The 20,995-nt window shown below is 36.6% G+C and overlaps 1 protein-coding gene across 2 annotated transcripts; it reads right to left on the bottom strand.

The window, feature by feature from the left end:
• Positions 1-618: 618 nt before the first annotated feature.
• On the bottom strand, positions 619-19,503 carry RNPC3 (RNA binding region (RNP1, RRM) containing 3). Of its 2 annotated transcripts, none has more exons than XM_039369562.1 (15): positions 19,298-19,503; positions 18,759-18,806; positions 17,907-18,019; positions 17,266-17,349; positions 15,701-15,812; positions 14,206-14,274; positions 12,522-12,661; positions 11,658-11,783; positions 9,839-9,975; positions 8,559-8,720; positions 8,265-8,359; positions 8,124-8,182; positions 6,318-6,450; positions 4,919-4,989; positions 619-846 (listed from the first exon to the last, which is right to left on the bottom strand). In XM_039369562.1, exons 1-14 carry the CDS (start codon positions 19,466-19,468, stop codon positions 4,921-4,923), a joined length of 1,518 nt encoding a protein of 505 aa, XP_039225496.1. In that variant the 5' UTR covers positions 19,469-19,503; the 3' UTR covers positions 619-846; positions 4,919-4,920. The 2 variants fall into 2 exon arrangements, with proteins under 2 accessions (XP_039225496.1, XP_039225495.1); XM_039369561.1 differs by having other exon boundaries at positions 619-1,785.
• Positions 19,504-20,995: the final 1,492 nt, after the last annotated feature.

Consider the following 20,995-nt stretch of genomic DNA (forward strand, 5'->3'; position numbering starts at 1 on the left):
CTTCCTTTATGCTGATATGGTAAAGGGTGGACACTTTTGAATGAACCTTTATTTTCAAAGTACCTTTATTTTCAAAGTATAACATGTATACAGTGAGATTGGCTGAGCCTCCCTCCGTGCCCCCCCCACAACTCACAGTGACTACAAACCCCCAACTTATTACACCCTGTGAGCTAATTGCACAGCACGCTGGCCTCACAAGTCTGTCATGCATGAAATTATTATGTCCCATTCAAGAGCCCATGGATAAAAGCTGCTCTTCAGCCTGTTGGTACGGCTGGCTATGTTTTTGTATCTCCTACCAGATGGTAGGAGAGTAAAGAGGTACCAACCAGGGTGTGAGTCATTGGTACCTCTTGACGATGCAAGAAAAAGGAGCAAAGTGGGAGAACAGCACTTCCAGCAGCAACCCCCAGTTCCCACAAAAGGAAATTACGCATCAGGGTACAGCTCATTTTAACTCTTCTCTTTTTCCACTCCCCAAGTCAATAAACACCCTTTCTATGAACTTTCCAAGATAAAGTTCAGATACCCCTTTGGATATTTTGTTCCTAGGGACTATCATTTTCTGGTTTGATGTCAGACAAAAGAAAAAATGTGCTTTAGTGAACCCATTAATAACAATGCAAAACAGAATATTTTATTAGAGCTTTAAGTAAAGCATTTTCCACAAGTGCTATGTGAACCATTGGAAGAGTTTTGTTTAAAAAGACAGATGCACCTAAAATTACCAGAATGTTGTATGGTATTTTGCGTACTTTTACATACTATTCAACAGTTCTGCTACCATGCATCTTCTTCCCAGAGCTCGAACACACTTGAAAGACATGGAACTCAAAAACGCACCTGGAATAATTTAAAAATGCGTTAAACACCCATATATTATTCAACAGAAAAGACTTCATTTTTTTTTTAAAAAAAAAGCCAAGCTAAGACTTGAACCCATACTTTCCATTGGGTGAAATTTTACTGAGCAGGATAATCCCACTGGAGAAAAGGAGAAAAATTGTGATTTGTTCCCCTTGCAAATCTGCTCCTGAAAATTGGGAGACTCTCCCCACGGGGCAAGTAGTAGTCTAAGGGCCAGAACTATCTCCTCCTTCCTAAGTATCCTCTAGCTTACAGTTCTTTTTATTCAAGGAAGAAGTCCTTCTATTTGTTGGAAGGCCAGCTAGTCTTTAAGGCCAGTTGAATCCAACGGTCTTTAAGTACTATTATGCTTTACTCTGTTTCATATAGAACAAAATTGTAAACAAGATGGGCCATTTTTATGTTTCATAGTGTACACCACCAACCTACTGAAAGGGGTGGCCACAGAAATCAAAGAAATTAAAAAAATACATGATAGTAACAGCTGAGTTGTAGATCAGAAGAAGCACATAACTACATACAAAGAGTTCATTTTTCTCCCTGGACCCCCATGATATTGGAAGTCAATATTCTCTAATGTAATTTCAGTGCAGTGGTTACTTCAGTCCAGGCCATCAGTTAGTATACAATACAGCATTTAAGCTCTACCAACGTAAGCAGAGCACTTACACTTACTGAAGGCCTGGCCACCATAATTGGGATTTTAAAAGGCACATTTAAAGGCTAGAAAAACCTATGGATGCCCTGTTAAATGAAAGAAGAGTTACTATTTCAGCCTGTACTACTACAGTTTGTCTACTTCAGTGCTAGAAAATAAGGCTTTTCCAGAATAAAAAGATTCAAAAAAAGGATACAACAAGAAAGGATACACTTTTCATGACACAGTATTATTGCAGTATTTACGCAGGAATGTTTCTAAAGAAGAACAGCAGAATGTGGTTTAATCCTTTTATTCTCTGTTGTTTTTTTTCATTTAGACTACCAATTTTGAAATACTGATCATTATTTAAAAATTTGTAACCAAATATAACCTAAAGAAATGGGCACAATATCTGAAATCTACAACATTTTACGCTACCTGACATAGTTTTTTTTGAAAAAAGCCACTATGTCAATTTTGTTAAGTTTTCTCACTTTTTGTCCTGTTTTCTATGGTGACAATCTTTGGCAGAAGCTAAGCAATGTACATCTAGAACACGTAACTATGATCCAATCTAAATGCTGCTTACACAGCTACATTAAATATATTTGTTCAAAATATATCCAGTGAAATTACATAGCAGGAAGCCATTCTTGTCACAACAGCATTCATAAACTACTCTGTACTTTTTCAGCGTAAACCCAGAGATAAAATTGGGAAAAAAGAGCCATTTTCATAATATACATTTCCCTTGACTCCACTTAAACGTATACCTTTCGAATTTGCTATAGACACTATAAGCATAGCACCACATGCAGGCACGATAAAAAAATGTATTCATTAAGGTTACCTATAAGGATTATTTTAGTAATAAAGGGTATAAGCCTTTTCTATCAAAAAAAAGGATGAGACTGACAATTAATGGAATTAATTCAATTAATGGAAGATTATTTAAATTTCGAGACCTAATGATCTCATGAGAATGGAACACATATTTAATGAAAGTGTATGTGTTATGTGGTGCTTATGAGCACTGCCCTAACCTATGAATTTATAAATGGCTTCAGTCAACAAGCTTGGCTTTTTTTCCTGCAAGAGCTGGGTGAGTTTCTGTCTTTTTGAAATGGAACTAAAAGACATAATGCTCTGCTTTTTCTGCAGACTTATAGAGCTAGCCAAGGTTGTTGAAGCAGCTTACTTCATCACTGCTCAGCTGTTACCTAAAAAATCTGGCAGTAGGGAAGCTGGAAAATGCAGGTTTAATCCTTGTACTCTGAATTCTTCATAATTTGAGAACCGATTGAGCAGCAACAAGCAGAACACATATTATTTTATTGTTAGTTTTCTATTTCACCGTCAAATATGCTCAAAGCATTCCCTCCTCCAATTTTTGCCCAAATTGCCTACAATCAATTTGAGAATAAGTGACTGAATCAAGATCACCTGTGAATTTCCATAACTGAGGATAGACTTTAAAGCTGAGTTTCACTGATCCTAGGTGAACATCTTAACCACTTGAAAGAGGAAGCAGTATGTGAACATTAATGATTGTGTGTGCTTACAAAAGGGGTTTATCAGGAAGAAAACTTCTAAATTTGGCCCCCTGCACTTTTGACATACAATGAATTTAAAGGAGTGTTCTACCCTATCTGAGATGAAAAAATCTGAAATTCTTTACTAATTATTACTTTTGAGATCCATAAAAATAATTTATCCTAAAATTTTTGAACAAAAGTTTAAAAATTGTTATCAGAATGTTTAATTAGCTAAGATATACTATACATATGTAAAATAGTACTAGCGGCTTTACGGATGAAAGCACTCTAGCTAAGCCAAGTGGAAAAAACTCTGGGCTCTGACATCATTACCCATTATCTGTGAAATCTCAGCATTAAGGATATTAAAAACATTAAAGAGAAATGGCTACAATTTCAGGAAATACTAAAAACATGAAAGATTAGAGGTGAGGGGTGAAATCTCATGAGATTTTGATCATTTTTAAAATAGTTATTTACATTTAGGTATCCACATCATAGAACAATATCATGTGACAGTATCTGATGCTGAAACATTTGCTATTTCCAAGGTTCAAATTAATCTTAAATTTAACAATCAAGAATGACTGGTGTTCTCATCCAAGCTAATTAATAAGCTAAGAAGACAGTCCCTGCTTGCTGATATGCATCTAGATCAGGGGTCCTCAACCCCTGGTCCGTGGAGTGACACCGGGCCACACAAACAAATGAAGCCCCATCTGCTGGATGCAGGCAGCACACAAAGCCACGCCCCCTCTGGTCCATGGAAAAATCTTTCTCCAAAGAATCGGTCCCTGGTGCGAAAGGTTGGAGGCCTCTGATCTAGATGCTCTGATTCATTTGGGCCAGTCACTCTCTCTTAGCCCAATTCACCTCCCAAGATAGTTGTAGGAAAAATAGGAGGAAGGAGTATTATGTTTGCTGCCTTGAATTATTTACAAAGTAATAAAAGTGGGATTTTAAAAAATCTAATAAATAAATGTGCATCCAGTGTAGCTAGATGTGGCATTTGATGTGATTGGATGATGCCTAGAGATTCGGTATCCAGGATCTCAGGATTGTTGCAAACATAAATAATATAAATGAAACACCAAACCATTTAAGCTTTTAAACAAATACAAAGTTATTAAAGGACTTTGCCTAGTAATGAAAAGTCAGACTAACCTTTCTGTGACAAAACTCTAAACGAGTTCCTCTACCATTTAATTGAGAATAGAGCTAGATATTTCACAGTTCAGGAAGACTAGTCAAAATCACACATTACAAATGGATTCATTCAAGGCTGATTTTCATTTGTGATATATGTCACTTAAAAAAAACACTATAAAAGTTTGCAAACAAGCACCCAATAGATAGAAAAATGTATTGATTCACCAGAAATCAACATTGTTTAAATAAAACTTAAGATCTTGGCCTAAGTATCACTTTGGATAAACTGTATCTGAATGTACCGCTTCAAATTCTACAGCAGGTATATGCAAAACTCACTTCCTAGGACAAAATATTCCGATTTTTCATAAGAACACTTATCTTCCAAAGTGCGCCAATCCACCACTCATGTATTTTCCCAGTGAGAACTCACTTCCTATTCCTGGGACAAGGAGTTTTGTATACAGCTACTCAGCACATAACATTCATAATGTTCCTTTATGGGGGGGAGAAAAATCTACCCATAGAAATTTATCAATGGAAAAAAGTCCAATCAGCTTTATTCCAAAAATGTAGCTGTGAATTTAAAAAAAAAAATAGAAAGCAATTAAACTTATAAACTATTATTTGTCAACTGAAGCTCCATCTTCCAAATTCAGATGACCCAGGCATTTTTTATATAAATGTTTTCACAGACAAAATGGGTTGTGAGAATATAACTTACTTTCAGATTTTTTTCCCTTTTCTCTTCTCCTCTTTGGAATCTGGCTTTGGTCTTGCTGATCGAGCAAATTGCTAGGTATTTATTAAGGAACAAAAACCTAATTGCAAGTCCTAGCAAAAGCAATTAATTAGCATAGAAAATGTCCAGATAATAGACAAGCAAACTAAAATGCTATAATATTGACAACACTGCATGAAGAGTTAATTAAAAATAATCATCAATGATTTTATGAACAAATAATATCCAAATAACATTCTGATTCTGCCAGTAATTGCAAGTAATCTTTATCTCATTGTGAAGTGATGATGAAGCTAACAAAACAGTCAGAAATGGTCCCAATAAGTTCAGTAATTAGGCAACTGCTCATTCAGTTAGAAAGTTTTCAGTCTGTCTCCGGATTATTTGGGAGTTATAAAAAAGGTAAGCACAGGATGGACTTTTTCCCCCTTCATTCCTACTAGGTATAGTGGAGATAACCAAATGTCCTTTAAACTCTTCAAAGAATTATACTACTTTAACCACTGATGTAAAACTTAGCAAACTAGAAATTCATACTAGAAAAAAAGTTCTGCATTACAACTTACCATTCTAGGAAAACCTATTCCCAATTGTTTTGATGCAGAGTCTTAATTTACATTTACAATGCTAAGTCATTTATCCTGATTAGATATGGCAGTGTTCACACATTGTAGGAAGCCACAAAATTAAGACTTTAAATACAGGTGGTCCTTGACTTCTGACCATAATTGAGGCCATAATTACAGTTGCAAGTTGGGCCACTCTTTAAATGGATGGCCATATGACCATGCCTTTTTTGTAATGGTCATTAGGCAAGCAGGGCAGTCATTAAGCGAACACAGTGGTTGCTAAGAAAGCTGACTGTCAGCAATTGATTTTTTTTTTTTGCCAGAAATTGGAAGTAAATGCCATTTTCCAGCAAAAAAAAAAAAGAACATAAATTGCATTTATGTGACTAAATGCAAATGGCTGTAAATGTGGGAAATCACGTGGCTCCGGGAGTAGAGAGGGGAGTGCAGCTGTCAAAACTCTTGAATCCAGGTTGTAAGAACCTTTTGGTTCATTTATAATTTCAAATGGTCGTTAGTGGACCAACTGTAACTTCAAGTGATCACTAAAGGACCAATTGAAGTCAAGAACTATCTGTAGACACAATGTGTAATGCATGATGCTCACAACTGAACCTCAAACAGATACTCCCACAGGATAATGAATGATAAAGCCCAGTAAGTTTATACTTCCAGGAAATAATGTTTGAATTTATCTGAGTTTTAGGGTGAGAATAAGTACAGAAACTTACTCCTGTTCAAATCTTACACATTACTAAATGGAGGATTTGCTCAGCTAACTAAAATGAAACAACTTTTTAAATGAAGGATACAACCACCATTGGCTTATTAAATAAGAGATATCCATTTGCTTCTTTTAAAGCTTTTGCAGCTGCTTTTTCATTAGGAAGACCAATAAAAGCTTGTCCTTTCATGCGGCCTTCTTTCATTAAGCGTATATCAAACCTAGTATATGCCAAGGGAAAGCAATTTATTATTTTTTCATTTGTTCAATATCCAACAGAGTGGACCGTTCCTACAATTTAACAACTGTTTCAGATCATATACCATTCATGTAACTATCTCTTCAAAAAGCCCAACATGGCAGCTTTTTTCTGAGATGATATGCTATATAAAAATTGCCACTTAAATCAGGTTCTTAGAAGGCCTAGAATAAAAGTAAAGGGTGTTTTCTGAAGCTTCAAATTTCTCCTATTAACCTTGACTTATTTTGAGACATAATAGTTAAAATATATATGCCAGGTTGCTTTTTGCTAACATCCTCAGTTTCTAGCATCTATGTCAGCAACTAATCCCCATTAGCATTTTTAAAACTATCTATTCTATAGACTCCATGTTTTACAATCTATAAATGTATATGAAACATCACCTTCTTAAAACATTAAGATATAATTTTATCTGCCATGTTTTTACTCAAGATGTCCATGTCTAAATAGCTTGCTTTTTTTTGCTTATCCATTACCATAACTTTTTTTTAGTAATATTTATTCCCCATATTTTCCACTTTCTCTTAGTTCTATAGTCTCTTTTCCATCTATTATCTATTTTATATTCTTAAGGTATTAGAGAGAGAATAAAAAAACTTCTCCTGGAAATATACAGGTAGTCCTCGAGTTACGAGTGCAATGGAGACTGCCCATTCCTCTCCGTAACTCGAAAACTCGTGGGAGTGAATCTCGTACCTCGAACGAGATCATTCCCTTGCTCATTAAGACGCACGCGGCTCGTTATGTGAATATTAGGTATCTCAGGGTGGGGAAGGCCATGGAGGGCATAGTGATGGCCCTCAAGGCCTTCCTGACCCACTAAGATACCTCATGCTTCCCCCTCCCTTCCTGTCGTACCAGACTCACCTTGAAAAGATCCATCTCCTGCTGCCGCCCAGATCTGAGGCCGGGGGATGCTTCCACGGCCCTCCAGTGGCCCAACTCGGGTGCCAAATGCTTTCTACAAGCTGCTGCCGCCCAGAAACATCCCCCGGCTTCAGTTCCATTCTCTGTTGCAGAACCCTAAAGTACCATCAGATCACGTGAGATCTGTAGTGTGAGATCTCACCCCACTTATCTCACGAGATCTTGCATTATTTTAGGCCTCCATTCTCTGCGAATGCACCAAAGGCTTGGAGCAGCCAAGAAAGCGAAGGATTGAAGTATTGAAGGCCTGATGCCTAGGGAGACCTGGGGCAGGGGTGGAAATAACCAGGGTGAATGTTGCAGTGTCCCAGCGATCGCTCGTAAGGGCGGACGATTGCCGTGGTGCTGCAATATTTGTAATTTCGGGACTTGCTCGTAAGCACTAGAAGGCGCTTATTGCATAACTTCGAACAAGCGTTAAGTGAACATTCGTAACTTGGGAATTACCTGTACATAGCTTGTTAAGGTGTTGGTCCAGAAATCAGGAGGCTGTGGGTACCAGGCCTCCCTTTGGCATGAAAGCCAGTTAGGTGACTTTGGCCAATCACTCTCTTTCAGTCCAACCCATTTCACAGGGTTGTTGTTGTTGTTGTGGGGAAAACAGGAGGCAGGAGCATTAGATATATTCACTACCTTGAGTTATATATATAAAAAGGGGGATAACAAAAATTCTAATTATATTACTTGACTTATCCAGGCACTTACATTATTCGTTCAGTTTCTGATGAAAAGTCAATGTATCTTCCAAAAATAAATTTCAAATCCTGGGATTGAAATAAAAACATAACAGGAAAAATTAGTAACTATCACCAAAGAGCCAAAACATTCTGCTCCGCTTCCATTTACCTTTTCCTGAACTTGTTTAGATAAATTCTTCACATAAATTCGGCAGTTTGGCTCTCCGGGCTCATAATTTTTGAAGACATAAAGTGTCCCCATTTCTGGAACATACCAAAACACAAAAATCAGGTTATTATTTGTAATTTGCATTTTAGGGTAACTTCCTTGACTTAATATTTAAAACTGATTATAAGACTATAGTGATAGATCAAAATTTAAAAGTTAATATCACATGGGGATATAATCAAATGCAGTATTTCCATGGTATGCTACAAAATGCTTAAAAAATTACAAAGTCACCTTTTTTTGATATTCTGCCTTTTTCCAATTCTCTTTTGGAAATAAATTCTGAAGGAATTTCATCCTCTTCATCTTCTGTGTCCTCTTTATGATTAGAACTGGGAGCCGGGAAAAGTTTTCCAAAACCTTCATTAGCTATATCATCAGCTGACGAGCAAGAGTCTAAATTTATTTTAAAAGATGCAAAATGTTTAAATGATATTTAATCCAGTCACAATAATTGAATGAACAATTTAACAACATCAGCATAAAATAAACTTAAGCATCCTTAATCTTGCTGAATTAAAAAAAGCTTAAAAGTATATCAGATTGATGCTATCATCAACAGAAATAGTAACTGCTAGAAATAAAAATTCATGGCAGACATAATGTCAGAAAATATTATCGTAATAACTAAACAAAGAATTTCAATTCAATCTGGGTAGTCAAGAAGATGGGCTCCAGTACAAGAGTCCAAAAGCTCAAAAGAGTAAACTTCTGGTCCCAGTGACTGACCCAGATTGGATCTTGCAATGTTATCTTGGGACACGTATATCTGCCTTCATTTGTAATTTCAAGTCAGGCCATTTGTGCCAACTCTATGTAAGTATGGCTAGTCCCGATTTACTGACCACAACTGTAATTAGCAACTTTAGGCAATACAATCATAAAGTGAACAATCATGTGACCACACCCAACTTATGATAGCAACTCATCAGTTTCCAGCTGTGGCAGTTAACCAAATCTCCACCATGTCTCATGTCATGTCTCATGTGACCCTGACTTGTGATCTCCTGCTGGCTTCCCCACTGACTTTGCTTGCTGGAAGCCAACTGCGAAGGTCACAAATGGACATTACATGACCACGGGATATTGTAACCATCGTAAATGCACACCAGTTGCCAAACACCCGAATCATAATCACATGACTGTGGGGAGGCTGCAATGGCTGCAACTTTAAGAAGTGGTCATAAATCTCCTTATTCGGTGCCAATATAACTTCAAATGATCGCTGAATGGTCAATAAGAGAGGACAGTCTGTATGCTTAATGCTTACATCACATTATAGAATGCTTAAAGCAGTATCTTGCAAAACTTTAGCATCACTATTGGTATTATTATTATTACTACTATTTACTAAATACAGATGGCAGTTAAGAAATTAGCTTGCCTAAGCCCAACTAGCTGGTTCCTCAGAGAGATCACAGAGATTAGCAATTTGACTCACTCCTTACATACAAGTGCACACTATAAGAAATTTAAACTGTTAAGTTGTCTATAAGCAAATACTCATTTCATACCATCATTGTTCTCCTTTTCCAGGCTTTTCTGAAGAATAGTAGGCGTATCTGCAGAAATGTTGAATTCAATCTTCTTGATACCTATGGTTTGTGGCTGCTCAAACACGTCTGAAGGTGTCAAAGCTGGGTGCAAATTACTGTTCAAAATACAACATAAAGCTTTTTTTTTTTTTTTTGCTAAATGGTATTTCCCCACATCTCCTAACCATTTTACATTTGTTTGAGAGCACTTTGATATTTTATACAACAGCAGGTAATTAAGCAATCTACTATCTTTCAGCAGACATTCCTTTCTGAACTAACTTTGTGTGCTACAGATTATTTGGAACAATGTAATTTGAAAACGTAAGCTATACAGGTAGTGCTCGATTTATAACTACAACTGAGCCCAGAATTTTGGTTATAAATCCTTAACATACTATATTTTAGTCTACATCAAATTGTAATCGGTGGCAAGGGATAAATTTTGAATCACTGAAAAGTGGATAAATTTGGTGCAGACTGCTTCAGATGTACCATAAATAAAGTATCATAGTTGAGAAACCTGTCCCTGTACCCTTAGTTGATTATTTTTTATTAACCCAAATGTGCTGTTCAAAAGGCAACTGGATTTTCTTGCTTTTTTTTTTCCTCTTGAAAATATTTCTAATCCAAAAAGTTTCTTCAGGCAGAACTGAAGAACCTTTTTGGATGAGAAGTGAAACATTTTCAAGAAAAAAATCAAGAAAGTCCTGCTGCCTTTTCAACAGTACCTTTGGGACAAGCATAACCTGGAAGACTGAGAATCTCTGTAGACATTTTTTTATTAAGGAAAAAATATATGGTTTTGATCAATCTTTTGAATATTCAAGGTAATTCAGAAATATATTCAAACATTACAGCAATTTTATTAATTCCTGAGACAAAAGTCAGACAGGGATTCATTATTATAATCAATTATTCTAAAACCTCTAAATAAAGCTGCTCCTTAGAAGAGATGAAATTGCCATCTCTACTTACGCCTGTAAAAAAGCTTTTCCGGTTGAATATTTGCTTGATTCAGCTGTCAAGAAGCTGAAGAAATTCTTCCCTATATATAATGCTTAGAGCTAGTAAACCTGGAAAATAATCCAGGGAGAAGCAGGTGGACTACAATTCCCCTGTGCGTCTACAGGCCACACAGACAGAAATCTAACTAGGAGAGAAATCAAATCTCAACCCATCATTTTTCAGGAACAATTCCACTTAAGGCATTTCTGTTCTGACAGAAGCCAAAAGAGTATGCTAAATTAACTTCCAAATGGTTTCTAATGTGAGCTACAATCTCATGTTAAACATGGAGTTTATGCACATTGTAAATTATTCCTATTTTTTTTTTAAAAAAAAAACATATTTAATATTTTTTAAAGTCAGCTTAAGGTGATATTTTCAATTCCCACTAAGTCAAAACCCAGGAAACTGAAAATAATGTATTTTCCTTATGATCCACATCACATATTCTGTATATTATGATGGATTTTGACTTCATGGTTCACAAATCCACAGCTTGCCTTAGAGTTTTAGACCAATTATTGGCTATAGAGCACTATAGCTAGGCAAACATTCAACAAAACGGCTTTCTTTCTCATTTGATGTACATATCATAGAAGAAAATATGCCATAAAAATATAAGGCATAGTACATTCCCCATACTTGAACTATAATATGGGCAGGCAAAACTGGTTTAGTGTGCTGTGTGAAGATCAACAAGCAAGTACAATCTTTCATTCAAAACATCTACAAGGGTAAAACCAGGTTTACAGTTAATTGGAAATACTATGCATTAACCTTTGGGTCATACCTGGGTGGAGCAACTAGGGAAACATTTAATAAGTCCTTTATCTTTCTCTTTTTTCTTGCATGGCGCTGCTTTGTTGGTATCTGTCGTTTTGGCTGAAGTGTTGCTAGTTCCATCAATTTTGTAAATCTAAAAATTAAACACAATTTTTTATATCTGTACAGAAAAAGGAATTTTTCTAATGTCTTCTTAGATATTAACCTTTTGGAAAAGAAGAAGTAGTAAGGGACTCATTTTTATGTAAAATATTAATGTCTTTCCAAGAGATGCAATATTGTTAATAAGTAATCATAGCCCAGAAACTAAAACAGTTATGGTTTTTTATAGGTTTGCCTCTCTCATGCTGAAAGCCCAAGACAGCGGAAAATCTACAAAACAATTCTGATAAAACTTAAATATGAAGCCTATCTTTTTCCAGTTGCAATTTCTTCTCTGAATTACATAATGATTCAGTTCAGTGTAGGGTCCAAAAAGAAACAGAAGTTATGAAGTAGTTATGAAGTCTGGATAAGGAGCCAAACCTGCCAAATTATAATAAGTCTCTCAATCTCTCCACAGCTGGTTATCTAAACGGCAGGATTGGGTTTATATTTTGCCATGCTCTAGAAGAGGTGCAAAGAAAGCATAAATTATATTACTTAAGTTCATCATAGCCGAAGGCCAACACTGAACCATAGTCCTGAATTGCATATCTTTGAAACAAGCTAATTTTACTGCTTTCGAGGTCGTCTAATGCTGTCTGGACACAGGCTGCTAACGTTTCAACAGAAGAGCATACTCTCCAGAAGAGCATACTCTACTGTCTTTAGGCTCACGGAAACTAAAACTTGCACCCAAAGGACAGCACTTTGCTGTGGTCTTATCAACCTTTCTTTTTCTTCTTCATCGGCACTTTCGTATTCAGACTCATCTTTATTTGAGTCTTGGCTGTCGTCGTCTTCAGGCAATGGAGGCTCCTCAGGAGGCAAAGGAGGAATAGGAGGTGGCAAAGGGATAAACTCTTCATACTAAACAAGAGTAAAACATAGAAGTTTAAATTATTTATACCATTATTTAAGCCATCTCTCAAATAATCATTTAAATGCAAGAATTCATAATAATAATAATAATAATAATAATAATAATAATAATAATAATAATAATATAAAGTTGGAAGGGACCTTGGAGGTCATCTAGTTACCCCCTGCTCAGGCAGGAAACAAATGGCTGTCCAGTCTCTTCTTAAAAACCTCCAGTGTTGGAGCATTTACCGCTTCTGGAGGCAGGTTGTTCCACTGGTTAATTGTTCTAACTGTCAGAAAATTTTTCTTAGTTCTAGATTGCTTCTCTCCTTGATTAGTTTCCATCCGTTGCTTCTTGTCCTGCCTTCAGGCGCTTTGGAGAATAGCTTGACTCCCTCTTCTTTGTGGCATGAGATATTGGAACACTGCTATCATGTCCCCCCTCGTCCTTCTCTTCGTTAAACTAGACATACCCAATTCCAGCAACCGTTCCTTATATGCTTTAGCCTCCAGTCCCCTAATCATCTTTGTTGCTCTTCTCTGTACTCTATCTAGAGTCTCAACATCTTTTTTACATCGTGGTGACCAAAACTGGATGCAGTATTCCAAGTGTGGCCTTACCAAGACATTGTAAAGTGGTGTTAATACTTCACGTGATCTTGATTCTATCCCTCTGTTAATGCAGACTAGCACTGTGTTGGCTTTTTTGGTTACTACTATTGACAGGGATCTTGGACAATCATTTAAATATGAGCCAGCAGTGTGCTGCAGCTGCCAAAAAAGCCAACACAGTGCTAGGCTGCATTAACAGAGGGATACACATAAAAACATACACATTTAAGCATACACACTTATATCATATTACTCTATGATCTATTGAATTATATTCCCTATCACAAATTATCACAATGCAATCATAAAACCAAAGGCCAAAGTTTCTGCATCACATTCCCAAACTGAAAGTCAACAGTTAAATCAGAGTGAAGACCAAAGAGGGATAAGCAAAACGCTTTTCTGTGTATGCAACTTTTTTTTAAAAAAAACAACAAACTTCTGCATTTGACTGCAATGAGAAGTTAGAACGGGAAGTACAAACTGCAATTTCATATTTTTCATTTATTTTGGATCATACAGATTGACAATACATAACCTAATATCTGAAGGCTATCAAAATTGCTCCAGTTGTTTGAGAGATGTTCCACAGTGGGCCAAGTGGTTCATATATTGCTCCACCATGAGGAAGAGCAAGAGAAACAAAGACTAAAAAAGTGGCAGAAAACTCAACAAGATACTGCAAATTTGAACTAGGCTGAAACATAACCCTTTTCCATTTTAGGGTTTCAGGCAAATCTTTTACCACGACCTAATGTTTTCACAATACTCTCCATTTTAAGAAAAAAGTTATAACTCTCCACTATGCTCATACAGGCACTTAAATGAAAGCTAGCAGTACTCTGGTTTCTGACCTCAGGGAGAAAAATGTAAATTAAAATTATACTGTATATGCAATTGCTTTTCTTCCTGGCATTGTAAACAGTAAAGTTCCTTACCATGGGTGGCCGAGCAGTAATTGGTCCAAAAGGAGGTGGAAGATTCATTTTGTTCATAAGGTGCAGAACCTGAAACAGAATAGTAGCGTAATATTCAAACACCAGTTCTTAAGAACATTCCAAGGGTCTCATGTAATTATGCCAATGATCTTTAGATCAATGCCTTGCCATAGTACTTCGAACATTCCACACTCTGTAATACGCATGACAAATTTGTATAACTGTTTCACATTCCACACAGCTAAGTAGAAAATTGCATTTCATGACAAAGTTCTGGAATTGGGGGAAACAGTTCTTCATGTGAAATTAAATTACCTCATTTAAGCATCTTTCAAAGCAGGTTTATACAGACATATTTTAGAGCATAATGATCTATTAATGCAATACAATAATGCAATAATGTAGGAAGAAGTTCCAGTTGTTATCATTCCCAAAAATAATGGTGCACAGTGAAGCAAAATAAAGATTTGAGCACATAAGAAAATGTGCCTAGGGTGCTTCCAAGCTTCTAAAAATAATGATGATAAAACTGCAATTTTAAAATAATCAAAACAGGAATATTAAAGAACTATAATAACAGCTGTCTAAAAGTCAGATTTTATAACAAAGATCTTGAAATACAAAATATTGTTCAAAGCCTACTTAGGGTGATGCCTGAAAGTTTATTATAATTTTTAAACCATTGCTTTCCGATTAAAATGCAACTATACCAAAAAGCAATATGACTTTTAATGCTTTTGCAGATGATGTATGAAGGGGGTTGATTCCTATGAATTCTAAACTTTTCTGTAATGCCTAAAAGGGGTATTTATTTCTGGGTCCAGTTATTTCTTCTTCTGACCTCATAATCATGCTGACGTTTTTAGGGAGTAAGGAACTGCAAGGATTGGATTCAGTTAGCCCTGGTAACCTTAGGTTGACAGGACAGGGAAGCTGGGTAATACAGCACTTTTTTCCCCTCTATATTTATTGGTGGGGGAGAGTGACTACTCTTTGTTTTTGAAAGGGATCATTTAAATTCAAATTCATCTTTCTTTTGAGTAAATGTGGAAAATACAAATCTATACTAAAAAAAAGAAATTTCTGATCAATAAATTAGTAAGCACCAACTAATAAATAGAAACAGAGATAAAGACTGTAGATCAGAAACATCCTACGATGTTGAAAAGGAATTCTAATATCTGTGCGGGTGACAATATTATAGCCAAATGTGAAGCCTTCATTTTGGAGGATCAAAGACAGCAAAGGCATAGAAGGAATGCAGTGATCTCTACCTTGTTCCCAAAGAATATAAGTGTGTCAATTCGATCAAATACTGAACATACACATTAACCTGACGCTTTTCCACCAATTGAATTTGTCCCTTAAAGTAATAATTCATTAATAACTAACATTTAAGCAGTTAATACCCAGAAGTAATATTTTTGCTTTAGGATTAAGCACAATCAATACTGTTGATTATTATATTCAAATAAAATAAGCTATACATATTTACCTGTACATAGAATTTAGGAACACTTGCCAAAGCATTTGCTATGTTGGCTAAGATTGTACTAGACGGTGGGGGATACAAATATTTGAGGCACGAATTTATAGGGAACGTTAACCTGTAGGAGAAAACAATGAGGTATTTATTTATATCCCGCCTTATTATTTTTACAAATAACTCAAGATGGGAAACATATCCAACACACTTTCCTCCTTCTATTTTCTTCACAACAACCCTGTGAGGTGAGTTAGGCTGAGAGAGAATGACTGACCTAAGGTCACCCAATTGGTTTCATGGCTAATACAGGACTTGAACTCATGGTCTCTTGCTTTCTAGTCTGGTGCCTTAGCTTGATTAAGCACATTAAGCATTCAAGGTTATACATTTGTATAGAAGCTTGAGAAATTCTCAAAGATCAGTCCGGCCCCATAAAATCTTGGATTTATTTATATATCTGCTTCATTGATGCTTTATCTCTCTATTGTAATTTTACCTATTTTCTATTATGAGCCTGATAAACTTCACAGCCAATAGCCTACCAACATACTTAAATATATATATATATATTACAAGTTGTATTGTTAGTTTTGGGGATATTGTGTTTGTCTTTACTGAATAGTAACTACCAATACCATATGAAAGCTACTTCTGAAATAAAGGGTAATTTCAGAAGCTGAAATGCTACTCCATACTGTTCAATATGTAATATTTCATTTGGTATGTTCTAGTGCTGATGCACACAAACACTGACAAGTTAAACCTCAACCCATGTAAAATGGCAATACTGAAAAAGATATTGAAAAAAAAATCAAGAATCGTCATACTCTAACACAGTGATTCTCAACCTTTCTAATGCCGTGACCCCATAATACAGTTCCCCATGTTGTGGTGACCCCCAAGTGAATGTGGCCATCAATAAGAGGGAGTAGGACAGCTATGGAAAAGGGAAAAAAATGGCGGACAGCATGGTTTGGTGACCCCCGTGAAATGGTCATTCGACCCCAAATGGGGTCCCGACCCACAGGTTGAGAACCACTGCTCTAACAGAGATCCCCAGCCTTTTGGGCACCAAGGACCGGTTCCATGGAGAAATGTTTTTCCGCGGACCGGAGTATGTGTAGTTTTGTGTGCTACCTGCATCCCACGAATGGAGTTTTGCTTCTTTGTGCAGACCGGTTGCTGGCATGCTGCGGCCCAGTACTCATCCACGGACCGGGGGTTGGGGACCCCTGCTCTAACACATCTTTGCAGAAATAAATTTGGGGGCATTAGAATCAACCAAATCAACTAATGGAATCAAAAGGTGGGGGTGCAGTCATCTTTTCAGAAACAGCATGTTCTGTTTCTTTCCAGGTTATATCCAAAGAAAGGGGGGGGGAAACCCTCATCCTATGTAAATGTTATGGTAAGAGTGATTCTGGGAAATATTGCAGTTCTAAGGGTGTAAGGGCAAGGGGTTGATCTGTAAAGTTAATAACAAGTGTACTTATCTGATTTTGAACTTGTTTACATGCATGCAAGTAGTTTGAGGATATAATTAGGCAATTTTAACATATGAACCAGGCACTGACCCATGGCTAGGAGCAATTCCAGTTTCAATTCTCAGACAGCTTAGATCTTTTTGTTCCTTCTCTTCTTTGACAGGTTCTTCAAGACTAAATAATAACAATAAACAAGTGCATAAAAATGCTATGAGGTAGGCTGAATTTACTCTAATACTCATTCAACAAGCAAAATTTCTAAGTTGCTCATTCATGTTATTCCTGAATTTTTTTTCCTGCATCAAAGGACAAAGCTGAAAAAATACATATACAGCAATAAGTTATTTCTATGAAATTATTAGTTGATGTTGACTCACAAACATTAGTCAAATATCCAAATCACTATTTAAATTTGTTATGCTCAAATATTTAAATTTATCAATAATGCAAAATATTCCTTTAAATATAAGTGGTCTTTGAACATTTACAGGTATCATCAGGACTATAAGACCAGCAATAAAAACACTAACTGAAAAAGAATAATTTTAACTGCATTACTAGTTATATTATTATTAGCAGTAATGCAAATATAATTTGGATAAACAGTATGGATCCTTTCATATTAATCACATGAAGCGAGTGTGTGTGTGTTAGGATAAATGTTATTAGCTACCTGCGGTGTTTAGTTTTCAAGCTGTTATAAATGTACTGAATTTAAAATGTCCACATACCTTTTGTCTTTTTCAGGAGGTTGGCTAATTGCAAGACCACTGTCTTGGTCCTTTGCATATTCAACTACAAGAGTGTGGCCTAGAAGATTTAGCTGATGCAATTTTGATAAAGCCTTAAATAGAATACAACAAGCTAAATGAACAAATAGCAGTGGGAAAACCAGCACAAAAAAATAGTCAAAGCAAAAGTGACAACATTACCCTAGCCTACTTTCTCATCTACAGGCTAACGATGTTTCCCAACCTTCTTGGCCATTACTGACTGGGATTAAAGTCTATGCATCTGGCAGTTGATAAATATACAAAACACTAACTGGAAGTTCCCAGGACTATATCAAATATCTTTACTGCTTTTAGTAGCAGTTAATTATATAAAATATTGCTACTTTATACAGTAATCCTATATATGGTTGATCTGAAGTGTCGCAGTGGGTATTGTTTCAAATAAATTAAATTAGACTTATTTGTATACTATTTTGTTTTTACATTGCAGGAATGACAACCTGTATCCCACAAATATCACTAACAACTTTATTTATTTGCTTTTTATTTAACTTATAGGCTGCCCATCTCACCAGAAAACAACTCTAGATGGCTTACAATCAATAAAAATATAAAATATTAAAACAATAGTAACAAAAAATGGTTTCAAACTGACAAAAATGGGAAGGGAGAGATTGATTCTTTCATAATCCTTTGCCCAGATTTCTTATGAATTATGGAAGTCAAAATGTAAAAAAATACATGAAACATACAAAGTTACCTGATCCTGCTAAATGAACACACATAATCATATACAAGTATGAAAAACAAATCAATGGAATAAAAATAGTTTAAAAACCCAATACACACCTGAGTAGCTGCATTTTCATTGGGAAAAGTTGCAAAAGCTGTATGTTTCTGAAAAATAAACCAGGTATAGGTTCACTTTTATACAAAGAGAAAAAATATTCTATGCATAACATGTCACAACCAAAAGGCAGGTTGTTTATTCTTTTCTGAATAACTTCTATAATTGTGACTGAATTCATCATTCCTTCTCTGAATATATTTATATTTGTCATCCTTTAGAATCTCAATCTCGTTCTTTTGCTCTCTTAATCAAATGTGTTGCTTTTGTCTCTCGATTACTTCAAGCCAGTTGTATCTCTGGCACTTATAGGAGGCATTTATTTATCAAATTTATGTTGCAGCCCATCTCATAGGTGCGGGTCTGGGTGGAATAAGTTAAAATAAATGTATTTCCTTCAGGTAGAGTAGAAAGAACAGCCCAAGTATACATTCAATCCAGGAGTTGCCATTCTGTGACTTATACTTTCTGTTTGTTGAAAACTTGACAATGCCTCCGAGATAAAAACAACCCTACATGCACCAAGATGCCTTTTCCCTACCAGCCTGCCGTAGTCCGAAAGGATCCGCACTGACGAAGCCCCAAAGTGCCTCAGCAATTCTTCCTTCTCCGAGGCCGTCAAGACGGCGGGCAAATGTCGCACCAATAGGATCCGGTTGTTTTTTCCCGGTCTCAACTGCCGACCACCCGCCTCCGAACTAGGCACCGCCATGTTTTTCCAACCAATGGCGGACAGATTGACGTTGCGCATGCGCCTCCGTTGGCAAGACTCAGCTTGCGATCTTGCAGTTGAAATCTCGCAGGCCGAAACGCAAAACGCAGAGAACCCAGGGAATCTCGCGAGGATTGGAACACCCTATGGGGAATAGTCTCTCAGCCCAGAGAGTTACAGTCTGTTGGCAGTGAAGACAGTAGCCGGGAAAGTTTGAATATGCAGAGGAGTGAGAGAGAATGTCTAGCTAAGAGTTGCTTTTTATAACAGCAAGATCCGCACAGGGATGCTGTTCTCTTTTGTAGCGAGTTTCCTCAAATTGAACTGTTACTGCTCTGTTCTATTTCAAGATCCACATGAAAAATCTCTCCTACAAAAAAAAAAAAGTTTATGGAACATCTGGATCTTCCCCAAAACTTATGGGAAACGGTTTCAGTTCGGTTCCGTTCCAAAGTCTAATGCTGATCCAATTTGTAAGCATTGTATCTATAAGAAACAGCAGGTCTCACAAGTCCCATCGCCAGTCTCTTACTGATGACTCGCACCTGACCCACTGATAATTCACACCCTCCAAAGACCCTGACCTGAAGGAACCTACTCATCACAAGACCCATTACAAGCCTCTCTCTGATAACACACCCGAACTATCACAAGACCCTCACGTGACACAACCACACCTGAAGCCCTTATAAACAGAAGAACACTGACCTAGACATCTGCTGAAGATATTACCTAGCCTGGTAATGAAATGTTCGGAAACCGACGCACGAGCTCCGAGAACGGACCTTCATCTTCATCCAACACCAGAACTACAGGTATTTGCCACTATTGCAAACAGCAGGTCTTTCTGATTGTGAATGCCCCCAGTTGTGTCCGTGAGCCGAAAGCAGACCTGCTGTATTGTACCTTGATGAGGAGGCATGGTTTCAGATTGGGTGCAGAGATTCTGGTTGGCTGCTTTCCATTCAATCAATCGAGAAAAATCTGATCTTATGGAAACTAGTTCCAGACAGGGCAGAAACAGGTATGTTGGTTAGAGAAATCATGCCTTCACTTTCTTACTTTCTTCAATTTATGTAGCTGTTTGTCTACTAAAAAGACTATGGGCATAAAAAAAGAAAAAGATTAACAATAGAGGGTGGGATTAAAAATGTAAAATAATAAATAAGATGGCAGAGCAACCTCAGTAGGAAGGTACAAGAATACAGGTAGTCCTTGACTTACAACAGTTCATTTAGTGACTGCTTGAAGTTACAACAGCACTGAAAAAAGTGACTTATGACCATTTTTCACACTTATCACTGTTACAGCATACCCATGTCATGTGATCATAATTCAGAAGCTTGGCAACTGGCTCATATTTATGACAGTTGCAATGTCCCAGGGTCATGTGGCCCCCTTTTGCGACTTCTGACAAGCAAAATCAATGGGGAAACCAGATTCACTTAACAACCGTGTTATTAACAACTGCAAGGATTCACTTAACAAGAAAGGTCATTAAATGGGGCAAAGTTCTCTTAACTGTTT

This window comes from Crotalus tigris, unplaced genomic scaffold, assembly GCF_016545835.1.
Source record: "Crotalus tigris isolate CLP2741 ecotype Arizona unplaced genomic scaffold, ASM1654583v1 scf7180000021163.878790, whole genome shotgun sequence".
NCBI classification, from domain to species: domain Eukaryota; kingdom Metazoa; phylum Chordata; class Lepidosauria; order Squamata; family Viperidae; genus Crotalus; species Crotalus tigris.